Source organism: Palaemon carinicauda, chromosome 33 (assembly GCF_036898095.1).
Source record: "Palaemon carinicauda isolate YSFRI2023 chromosome 33, ASM3689809v2, whole genome shotgun sequence".
Taxonomy (NCBI): domain Eukaryota; kingdom Metazoa; phylum Arthropoda; class Malacostraca; order Decapoda; family Palaemonidae; genus Palaemon; species Palaemon carinicauda.
In genome coordinates, this window is record NC_090757.1 from 19,015,101 (window position 1) to 19,027,359 (window position 12,259).

The 12,259-nt window shown below is 32.6% G+C and overlaps 1 protein-coding gene and 1 long non-coding RNA gene across 2 annotated transcripts; both read left to right on the forward strand.

Annotated features, from left to right (window-relative positions):
• The first annotated feature begins 775 nt into the window (after positions 1-775).
• Positions 776-4,436, forward strand: LOC137626118 (paternally-expressed gene 3 protein-like). Its single transcript, XM_068357195.1, has 4 exons — positions 776-1,342; positions 1,807-2,043; positions 2,180-2,298; positions 4,325-4,436. The coding sequence occupies exons 1-4, from the start codon at positions 776-778 to the stop codon at positions 4,434-4,436; spliced, it is 1,035 nt and encodes a 344-aa protein (XP_068213296.1).
• Positions 4,437-6,160: 1,724 nt separating this feature from the next.
• On the forward strand, positions 6,161-10,018 carry LOC137626080 (uncharacterized). Its single transcript, XR_011040978.1, has 2 exons — positions 6,161-6,331; positions 9,708-10,018. It is a non-coding gene; the product is annotated as an uncharacterized lncRNA (long non-coding RNA).
• The last annotated feature ends 2,241 nt before the right edge of the window (positions 10,019-12,259 follow it).

Genomic DNA, 12,259 nt, shown 5'->3' on the forward strand with positions numbered 1-12,259 from the left:
TGCAGACAAAAAATTGTTCCAGTGCCAACAAAATCCTGCGTTGTTTCAGTGCAGACAAAATTCTGTGTAGTTTCAGTGCAGACAAAATCCTTTGTTATTCCAGTGCAGAGAAAATCCTTTGTTATTCCAGTGCAGACAAAATTCTCTGTTATTCCAGTGCAGACAAAATCCTGTGTTGTTCCAATGCAGACAAAATCCTGTGTTGTTCCAGTCCAAACAAAATCCTGTGTGGTTTCAGTGCAGACAAAATTCTGTGTAGTTTCAGTGCAGACAAAATCCTGTGCTGTTCCAGTGCAGACAAAATGCTGTGTTGTTCCATAGCAGATAAAATCCTGCGTTGTTCCAGTGCAGATAAAATCCTGTGTTGTTCCAGTGCAGATAAAATCCTTCATTGTTCCAATGCAGACAAAATCCTGTGTTGTTCCAGTCCAAACAAAATCCTGTGTGGTTTCAGTGCAGACAAAATTCTGTGTAGTTTCAGTACAGACAAAATGCTGTGTTGTTCTAGTGCAGATAAAATCCTTCGTTGTTCCAGTGCAGATAAAATCCTGTGTTGTTCCAGTGCAGACAAAATTCTGTGTTGTTCCAGTGCAGACAAAATCCTTTGTTATTCCAGTGCAGACAAAATTCTGTGTTGTTCCAGTGCAGACAAAATTCTGTGTTATTCCAGTGCAGACAAAATCCTGTGTTGTCCCAGTGCAGACAAAATTCTGTGTTGTTCCAGTACAGACAAAATGCTGTGTTGTTCCAGTGCAGATAAAATCCTGTGGTTCCAATGCAGACGAGATCCTGTGTTGTTCTAGTGCAGACAAAATTCTGTGTTGTTCCAGTACAGACAAAATTCTGTGTTATTCCAGTGCAAACAAAATCCTGTGTTGTTCTAGTGCAGACAAAATTCTGTGTTGTTCCAGTGCAGACAAAATCCTTTGTTATTCCAGTGCAGACAAAATGCTGTGTTGTTCCAGTGCAGATAAAAGGCTGTGTTGATCCACTTCAGTCAAAATCCTGTGTTGTTCCAGTGCAGACAAAATCCTGTGTTATTCCAGTGCAGACAAAATTCTGTGTAGTTTCAGTGCAGACAAAATCCTGTGTTGTTCCAGTGCAGATAAAATCCTTCGTTGTTCCAGTGCAGATAAAATCCTGTGTTGTTCCAGTGCAGATAAAATCCTTCGTTGTTCCAGTGCAGATAAAATCCTGTGTTGTTTCAGTGCAGAAAAATTCCTGCGTTGTTCCAGTGCAGATAAAATCCTGCGTTGTTCCAGTGCAGATAAAATCCTGTGTTGTTCCAGTGCAGATAAAATCCTGTGTTGTTCCAGTGCAGATAAAATCCTTCGTTGTTCCAGTGCAGATAAAATCCTGTGTTGTTCCAGTGCAGATAAAATCCTGCGTTGTTCCAGTGCAGATAAAATCCTGTGTTGTTCCAGTGCAGATAAAATCCTGCGTTGTTCCAGTGCAGATAAAATCCTGCGTTGTTCCAGTGCAGATAAAATCCTGTGTTGTTTCAGTGCATTTAAAATCCTGCGTTGTTCCAGTGCAGATAAAATCCTGTGTTGTTCCAGTGCAGATAAAATCTTGTGTTGTTTCAGTGCAGATAAAATCCTGTGTTGTTCCAGTGCAGATAAATTCCGGCGTTGTTCCAGTGCAGACAAAATCCTGTGTTATTCCAGTCCAGACAAAATTCTGTGTTATTCCAGTGCAGATAAAATCCTGTGTTGTTCCAGTGCAGACAAAATCATGTGCTGTTGCAGTGCAGACAAAATCTTATATTCCAGTGCAGAAAAAAAATCCTGTGCTGTTCCAATGCAGGCGGGATTCTGTGTTGTTCTAGTGCAGACAAAATCCTGTGTCATTCCAGTACAGATAAAATTCTGTGCTGTTTCAGTGCAGACCAAATCCTGTGTGGTTTCAGTGCCGGCAAACTCCTGTGTTGTTCCAGTGCAGACAAAAAATTGTGTTGTTCCAGTGCAAACAAAATCCTGTGTTGTTCCAGTGCAAACAAAATCCTGTGTTGTTCCAGTGCAAACAAAATCCACTGTTGTTTCAGTACAGATAAAATTGTGTGTTGTTTCAGTGCAAACAAAATCCTGTGTTGTTTCAGTACAGATAAAATTGTGTGTTGTTTCAGTGCAGACAAAATCCCGTGTGGTTCCAGTGCAGACAAAATCCTTTGTCGTTTCAGTGCAGAAATAAATCCTTTGCTGTTCCAGTGCAGCAAAAAATCCTGTGTTGTTCCAGTGCTGGCGTCCAGAGGTCATTAAACGCTCCAGTGCTTTCTGGGATGAGCAGTCCATCTCCTAAGTAAGGGACCATTGAACTGGAAACCATAAACGCAAATGAGGCTCCTTTTAAATTTCATTTCCTTCAAAGAAAAGGGCAGGAGCTATTCATAAGGGAGTGTAGGGGGGGGGGGGGGCCTTATTCTGCTCCTGTACTTTGCATTATTATTTAGTTCTGTGGTTTTTGTTTAATTTTGTTTACGCGGCTATTCATGGCATTTTTATTTATATAAGACTATGAATTTTATATTTGTTAATGATCATAGAATAAGATTTGAGTTTTAGTAACCAATATATTTCGATAGGCCTACCAGAATAAGGAATTTCAATTTTTGGTTACTTTATTTGAGATGAATTTTGCTTACTCAGCTATTTATGGCATTTTCATTAATATTAGTCTATAAATTAAATATTTTTTGTTAATTATTATAGAAAAAAAAGGAATTTTATAGACGAATACATTTCGATAAACATCTAGAACAATCCATTTTATTTTGCATTTTTTTTATAGCTTGAGCAGTATATTAAAATATTTTTCTAAATTACAGAAACAGGTATTACCAAACCGAAAATCCTTTGCAAATAGACATTGGTTGAAAGTGGCTGAAACATATAGCTGTTGTTTGATTGAATAAGCTTCTCGTAAGGTTTATCTCTGGAAAAAAAAAAAAAAAAAAAGAGATAATTCAGTCCAATTCAACAGACGCCTCTGTTTTCCAGAACTTTGCATGTTTAAGGTCTCGATATTCTAATGTTGTTAGTATATAAGAAAAATGTATATTAATAAACTGCATTGTAAAAGTTAAAAAAAGAAATAACTTATTTTAACCACTGGAAATTGTGGGGGGGGGGGTTTGCTTTACAACTCGGTAAAGAATGTATCACGATTTTGCAAGACTTTCAGTATATCGGACAATCTGTCAAAATATATTTTAAGAATGGGATATATATATATATATATATATATATATATATATATATATATATATATATATATATATATATATATATATATGTATATACATACATATATATATGTATATATGTATATATGTATATACATACATATATATATATGTATATATGTATATACATACATATATATATATGTGTATATTGTATATATATATATATATATATATATATATATATATATATATATATATATATATATATATATGTATATATGTATATATTTATATACATACATATATATATATGTATATATATATATATATATATGTATATATGTATATATTTATATACATACATATATATATATATATATATATATATATATATATATATATATATATATTTCATGTTATAGAAATAGGATATACACGAATATATTTATATATGTAGGTGTACATGCATATATATATATATATATATATATATATATATATATATATATATATATATATATATATGATATATATATATATATTTATATATAATATATATATATAATATATATATATATAATATATATATATATAATATATATATATATATAATATATATATATATATAATATATATATATATATATATATATATATATATATATATATATATATATATATATGTCTACATGTGTTTGTGATATATATATATATATATATATATATATATATATATATATATATATATATATATACTGTACATATACATACAGTATATATATATATATATATATATATATATATATATATATATATATATATATATATATATATACTGTACATATACATACAGTATATATATATATATATATATATATATATATATATATATATATATATATATATATATATATATATACTGTACATATACATACAGTATATATATGTATATATATATATACATATATATATATATATATATATATATATATATATATATATATATATATATATATATATATATATATATATATATATATATATATTGTATGTGTATATATGTATACATATATCAACTTCCTTAATACGCGTTAGCAACAGAGAAATATACTATATAGTTATTTTCCCCATTTCCCACAAGGTCAATAATTTATTCACATGACGGCCAAAGGCCTTGGCTAGACTCCGTCGGAATATTAACGCCCACCTCTATCCATCTGGATTCAGGATTAGTAAAGAAATTCGCCCTATAATTATCCCACCGAAACAGCATGACATCTCACCTTTGATCTCACATGCAAAGGTCGAAGGCTTGTAGATCTACGTAATGGAGAATTGTAATACTTTTATTTACGCTGTAATTGATCAGGTGATTGTACGCCTCTTGTTTTCTCTGCGCTGAAATAACACGAAGGAAGGGTTCGGTTTTCGTTGTCCGTCTGTGTTTCGACGAGGGAACACCGTCGGAACACGGTGTAACAACGGATACAGCAGTGGAACCTGAATTTGCGTAACTGGGCTGAATTTCAACATCTGTCAGGTCGAGGTGATCCCGATGTTGACATTGCAGATAGTGTACACACTGCGGAAACTCTAGTTCAGAAATGACTCTATTCATCTGTGTCTGACTGTCTATCTTTTGTCCATGTGGAGCTAGGATGGTCATCTATTTCGTATTAGAGAGTATAATGGTGAAATGGAGTTGGATGGAAGCGTGTTTGCAATTTTATATACTTTACATAGTTTCTTATTATTTTATATTTTGTATATGCATTCCAGAAAGAGTTTCCATGTTGTAATTATCTCATTGTATTGAGTAATGCTTCTTTAAATTATGTAATAGATATATTTCCAAGAGGAGATACTGTATATATCTGTTATGTCATTTGTCTATTATTTCTGCTATGAGTTGTGGTGGCCTATTGGAAACGTCCCTGCTTGGATTGGGGTTCGTCTCTCACTTAAGCTCTATAGTTTTTTGTAGTGTCTGCAACCCCACCATCCTTGTGAGGTAGGGGAGAGCTCCTGCCGAGTCATCAGCAGCCATTGCCTGGCCCTCCCAGGTTCTAGGTTGGTGGGAAGGGAGCTTGGGCACTTGGTATATTTATATATGACCAGTCTTTAGGGCATTCTCCTGTTAGGTAGGTCATTGTCACTGTCCCTTACCTCTGGGACAGTGAAAATCTCTCATAAGGTATTCAAACCCAATCAGTGGATATTAAGTTGTGAGTGTGAAGACAAACCTCTAAAAACCAAAGATGATAATATATTCTGGTTCTGAATATTTTTAACTTACATCGATCACGTAAGATATTTAATTAGTAATAAAGGTCTAAAAACTAAAAGGAAGTTTTAACTGTAATCGAACTAAGAAAATTAATAAAACCCTATATTCTGCATTTCACTTTCTGATATACAACCTTTATTTTTGCAAACTCCAACAGATTGTGTTGGTACACATTGGTATGCAGTAGCCTGTGAGCGATCCATGAACTTCCAAAACGGGATCCAAATACTGTAGCAAAGGTTATACCATTTTAGTGCCACCCTCTCTCTTACACACACACACACACACACTTTATATATATATATATATATATATATATATATATATATATATATATATATATATATATATATATATATATATATATATATATATATATTACATTACTATGTAAATATGTACAGTACATGTGTTTGGGTGTAATTTTGAATATTCTATGAATAGAAAATATTTTCTTTAAGGTGTTATCAGAACCGGCAAAATTATTAAGATCCGTTTAAAAAAAAAAAGTAACTAAAGTTGAAATTAATCATAGACAAATTTATTTGAATTAATTTAATGCTTCTACAAACACTAACCTCGTTTTAAGTCATTTTGTTTTCAACTCTAAACGATATTTCAAAATTGGAAATGTTAAAACTCAAGATTAAAACAACCCTTTCAGCGGAATACACAGAATACTGTTCAGACTTGGCGATCCTTGCCACGTCACGTCTGACGTCATACATAAGAAAACGAAGGTTGAAAAGTAAAGCGGCCATTTCTGTGGTTTCGGTTTGTACTGCAAGGTTCGTTCACGGAGATCGATCGATTTAGCACCTTTTCAAAAATTGAAGTCCACAAGTCATCCACAGTCGACTGGTAAGGGTTTGTTTTATTTATTTCTAAGGGAGTATATTCTTGCTCGCAAGGTAATTAGCGTCGATTGATTTATTGAAGAATTCATTTGCTGCTTTATTGTTGGAACTTTCAATGAGGTGGCTGATTTTTTAAAAGTTTTACGATAATGATCGAGGTCGTTAACGAGTTGTGGTAATTAGAAATACTTGAAAAAAAAAAAAAAAAAAAAAAAAAAAAAAAAAAAAAAAAAAAAAAAATGGCTCAATGAGGTTGTCCGAAATTATTTCATGGTACAAGGAAATGTGAGAATATGCACTTTTCAGTAGTTTTAACTTTCGTTTGGTAAAATAGTGCATGTGTTTAAATCCAATGTTTTACGCGACCGGCTTCTATTGAAGTTCTAGGTTAAATTACGAATATCATTATAAACTTTCTTGTACACGATGAGAATGAATTACTCGACTTTTTAATTAGATATGACATGATTTTGAACGTGTTATAGATCATATAGTGTGGTATTTAGAATTTTGTGAAATTAGACGGTAGTGTAACAAATTTAATCTAAAAATCCGTAAGGTTTCACCTTGAGGTAAACCTAAATTTTCAACTTTATTTCACAACATTTTTGAGACTTAATTTTGAATTGTCTTTTTAAATCCAGAAATATCGTTTGGGGTTGTATAATTTAAGAGGTCTGGATTCCTATACTTGTATTTCAGTTCTACTGTTTACTTGAATTTTTCTAATTTTATGTCCGGATATACATTTTAATTTTTGTAATATTGTAGATGTTTTTACTCCTTCCAGTTTTGAAGTCCGGAGTTTTATCTCTACTATTAATCGTTCAAATTTTCAGGATAATTTTTTTGAACATCAGAATCTTGTTAATGATACTTTGATTCAATTATGGTGCAAATTAGCTAGGACGTTGAAACTCTCATAACTGAATAGATCTTTGGAAATACTTATTTTGAATACCATATACTACTGCCGGAAACCTCTATTGAAGAAGTTAGAGATTTTGATAGAAAAAAAAATACCAGTTTTGCTCCTTTTGTCAGCACTTTCTTAGGAGATTCCTTCCACCCGTGAGTTCAGAAAAACTGATAAGTGATGCTTCTGACATAAGTTGCTTTTTCAAACAGAGTAAAAGGCCCAACGTTTCATAACTTAAACCTTTATTTTCTATATTTGAATACGCCATATAACCATAGCTCTTATTTTATTGCCTGTTAAAAATTAATGGTTAATGTAGAAAAGTGTTTATAGATAGTGTGATCATTGGAAATGGAAGCTGCCCATGTTCGAAAAGATACCAAACTACTAGACCACGGGGTTAACTCGTAGCAAAACATTCCACTTGCTAGATCGTAGGAGCACTGGGATTGTTTAATCGCGAGCGAAGCGAACATACGCCAAAGTTAAAATCAATAAATTATTAGCCAAATAGGTATTTCTACAAGCATTGAATACTTACCAGGGAGTCCATAGAAAATGGGATGAAAACCCCTGTTTTCTATGCGTCGGGAAGTCCTGGCAAACAAAAGGCTCTAGTGGTTAGAAATTCATTACGGTTACTGTTTATTTTTTGATAGACGGAAACAGTTTGAAAAAAGGTAATTTTAATATAAACACGTTTAAGTACACTATATTTTAAGGCTTATCGGTCGTAATTGATGACGATACCTAACGCAAAGCCATAGTTTTTCACTTACGGTAGTCGACCTCCCATAATTCAATAATTGGATTTTTGCCAGGAATAATTATCAAAAACGTTGAAAACACTACAAAATAAATTACAATAGTCTTATTTTCTGCAAACTATATTGCACGGTTTGCACTATTCTATAATTTTACAGATACTTTAATTTCTGGAGAAACTGGATTTCACTGGGAAATGATAGTGTTGGTTATTTTGTGGCATAAAGTGTCGATCGACTAAAATGTGAACACCATTTCCATGTTGAGTTATTTGTTTACGTTTGGGAGGTTGATTGTTGGTCACTACCCAGACATTGTTTTCATTAGCTATTACCCTCGCAAGATGGCTTTCAAAGGGGAATTCATCCTATTTCGCAATTTAGTGTAATAGTCTTCTATTTTTTGTTTTAAATACTGTTCATTATTTTGGCTGATGTTGGTTATATTAAAATAATAATCCCAAAATGTCCTTTGGGTCTTATTCTGCATTAAGTTTCGTTGAAAGTTGTTCCGTTGTTGTGTTCAGTCATATTTTGTTTTAAGTCCACTGCGTACTTGTACTTCGGTGTATTTTCTTCAAAGTCTAAAGGATTTGTCCTTAAATTATTCCTCATGTGTCCGCAAAGTTCAGTTGAAATTAGTGCTGCAGATTTTGCGTATTGTTCAGTCTTGTATTGTACAGTATTTCGATGTATTTTCTTTAACATCCAATGAATGTATTGTTCTTGGGTCATACCCCGCTTGTCCACATGGTTTAAGTTGGTTCGGTAGATTTTGTGTAACATTGTTCCCAAACTAAAAATACTGAATATTTCTCATTTAACATTGCGGTTACTTTCAAAGTAATGCTTTGCAATTGTACTATGTTATGCTTTATCCAAAAATGCTAGATCGTCCTTGGGTCATGCCCAACGTGACCACAAAGTTTGGTCAAAATGGGTACAGTAGTTTGTGTTAACTTGCAAATACACATTTATGGTGAATACATACCCTTCGTATAATCTATTTTGGCGAAGGCAGTTATATTTTAATTTCACTCCACTTGCCCAAACCGTATATTTTTCAACTGGTTATCTTGTGTTTGATATGAATTCTGACCCATACTATTGCTACAATTTTTTTCCCTCGCCCCGTTTTCCCTTTGGGATCCACCGTAATTATTATGAGCTGTGTCCCGTAGTCAAGATCATGAACGGGTTGTATGTACCAATATTTATGGTATGGAATGGATAAAACACTATGAAATCTGTATGGTTCATCCAACTGGCAAAAAAAAAAAAAAAAAAAAAAAAATCCATATACCCTTTAGGGTTATTTCATTTTGAAATTTAGGCTTTTAAATGTTTTCAACTTTTAAGTACTTTCCATTTCGAATTTGGATATTTTAATTTTCAGAGTGGAGTCAGTAATCTTCCTTTTGACTGTTTTCCAGTTTTGAAATTTTTTTAATATTTTTCCATCCAATTTATACGCAGGGACTTTTCATTCTGACTTTGGTTTGCTTCAGTTTTAAATTTGAGACTACAGTTTTTTTTTTTTTTTTCCAGTTTGAAGTCGGGACTTAGCATTTGATTTTTCCTCCAGTTTTTAAGTCAGGACTTTTCCTTTAACTCTTATTTTGTACTAGTCTAATTTTGAAGTATGTTATCTGCTATTTTGATAAGTCCAGGATTTTTATGTTGCCTTCTCTTTGTAGGTTGACGTTTTGCTGCTTGGAAGAGAAACCTTGAAGGGAGTATAGCAGTGGTGGAAACATGAGCATCGATGAAAACTCTGAACGGTCGTGGCTTAAAATCTAATTGTCGTTTGGCTGAAATTTTGTAGATACTGGCATTCCCTTTAGCCTTCTTAAACTACTCTTATTTAATTTAAAGATTTATACTAGTCTGTTATTTGCTATTTTGATAACCTTATTACATAATACTTACCTGGGAAAAAGATTGTTGTGGGGTGTCTAAAATTTTGTGATTGTATTAAAGATTGATAAATCTAATCCATGATTTCTTTTGCCATGATTTTTCTTCAAAGAATTCCATAGCTATATACTGTAATCCATTCCCTAAAAGTGGGAAATGTGGAAATATTTTTTTCGAAATGGTGGTATGTCTCCACGTTAAGGATGAAATCTTAAACGCGAACCAACAAAAGAAACAGGTCTTCAAGTGGAACCTTTGTTTAGCAATCAAAGAATTCCGTAGCTATATACTGTAATCCATTCCTTAAAAGGGGGAAATATGGAAATATTTTTATTCGAAATGGTGGTATGTCTCCATGTTAAGGATGAAATCTTAAACGCGAACCAACAAAACAGGTCTTCAATTGGAACCTTTGTTTAGCAATCTGTTGGACGGGAGTTGAGGTACCCACTCAGTCCATAGTTTCTAGTAGTGTTTGAAACATAACCATATTTGTGAGCTGAGGATGTATTTTGGGGGAGCCAATATGTCTAAACTGATCTTTTGAGGTCCTCTTGGTTTCTGCTTGATAGAGAGGGGCTTTGGGAACTGATCACTACTCTATCCTATTTCTTTTACTGTTTTTTTCTTTCTTTTTATGGAAAGTTTTTAGTTTGTTTTTTGAGATGTTTATTGTTACTGTTCTTAAAATAGTTTATTGCAAATGTTAATTACTTTTCTTGTAGTTAATTACCTAACCTCACTGGGTTATTTTGCTTTTTAAACCCTTGGGCTTGTACCATCGTGCTTTTACGAATAAGGTTGTGAATATCAAAATAATAATAATAATAATAATAATGATATATGATTAGTCTGTAGGGCATTCTACTATCCCCTGTCTCTGCCAGTCATAAACCACCTTTCAAATGGTTCTAAGGTTTAAATGGGATCTTGAAATCTAGTGGTGGATGGTACTGGAGAAGTAAACTCTCTAAAGTTAGTTTCTTTTTTTTTACTCTTGAAGCTTGTCTCAACTATGAATGATACATGTACGCAGTATATCTAAGAACAAACATTGAAGTATTATGTTGTAATTTGCACTGTAATGATTTGCATTAAGAAAAAAATATTAATGCCTGGCAACATTTATTCCTGTAATTTTAGTTTTAAAAACTGAGATATTGACGTGAAGGAGTGATATAACCACAACGTAAAAAAGATAACAAACGAAGGTAAAATTATGGTTCTCTTTATTTTACTGAAATAAGGCCAAAAAACGGCGTATTTTTGCGGATAAATTTCCAGTTAACGTTTTATAAGTGTGGTTTTAATATAATGGGAGTTAAGTAGAGCGAGTCTCGCATTATAGTTAGCAGTAATGTTAATGTCCAAACCCATTTGTTTGTATCGTGAAAGTCTCCGTTGACCCAAGCCTTGGCTCGGCTCGAAGCGATATACCCTTTTGAAAGCTATAGAATAGAATTATAGAAGTCTTGTGTGCGTGCCTCCAGTAAAGCATGAATTTATCATAGTCTTTAGTCCTTCGTGAACAAAGGTTGTAGTCCCTCGTGAACAAAGGTTGGGTATGATTAGCTGGTCGCTATTATAGCTCGAATTTCTGTATTCCTTGAGGGCATTGGTCAAGAGCTAGTATGCATCAATGTTGGTTATGCCCTGAAGGTCTAAACACATTTTCCTTCATTTTCAAATGTTTTACCGTCACAAGATTGTATGAGGTTTAGGGTCTCCCTAGTGTTAATTTAACATCAGAAATAACTAAGAAATATTGATCTTGAAATTACATAGCTACTGTAAACCTATTAAGCTGTTTTGTATTGTGATTTTGTCACATTTTTCATTTTTGTTGTAAGGAATCTCCTACTTGGGAAGTATTTAAATTTTATTTTTATATAAAAAACTAGACTATCTAGGAAATAGTAATTTAAATCAAGTAGAAAGAAATCTTAATCTGATGCTGCAGATAATGCTGCTGCCATTTAGTTCTTAGTAAATAAACGAAAAAAAAGTTTCATATATTTTGAAATAGTAGGAAAAACGAAATTAATGTTCCTTTCCATTAGGGATTAAGTTTTTAGTGCATAATTTCTGTTTTTGTAATTCAGAGAAAGCGTACTTGTAGAGTAATTGGACCTCGTATGCTTGAAATTAGCACAAAATATCACATTTTTAGAACAAGCTAAATTTAAACTGGTAAATATCCAATCCTAATGGCAGTAGGCAAGTTTCCATTAATTACCTAAATTCCCCATTAACCCCAATATTCCCCATTAACCCCAAATACCTCATAGCAAATGCTAAAGTGGTTATTACATATCCATGGAAACTCATTAGC

Excerpts from the sequence above, each read along its gene's own strand:
- LOC137626118 (XM_068357195.1), top strand. The coding sequence starts at position 776 with ATGCAGACGAGATCCTGTGTTGTTCTAGTGCAGACAAAATTCTGTGTT. Across the intron at positions 1,343-1,806 it reads TAAAATCCTTCGTTGTTCCA|GCGGGATTCTGTGTTGTTCT; the intron begins GTGCAGATAAAA and ends GTTCCAATGCAG. Across the intron at positions 2,299-4,324 it reads ATGAGCAGTCCATCTCCTAA|GTCAATAATTTATTCACATG; the intron begins GTAAGGGACCAT and ends ATTTCCCACAAG.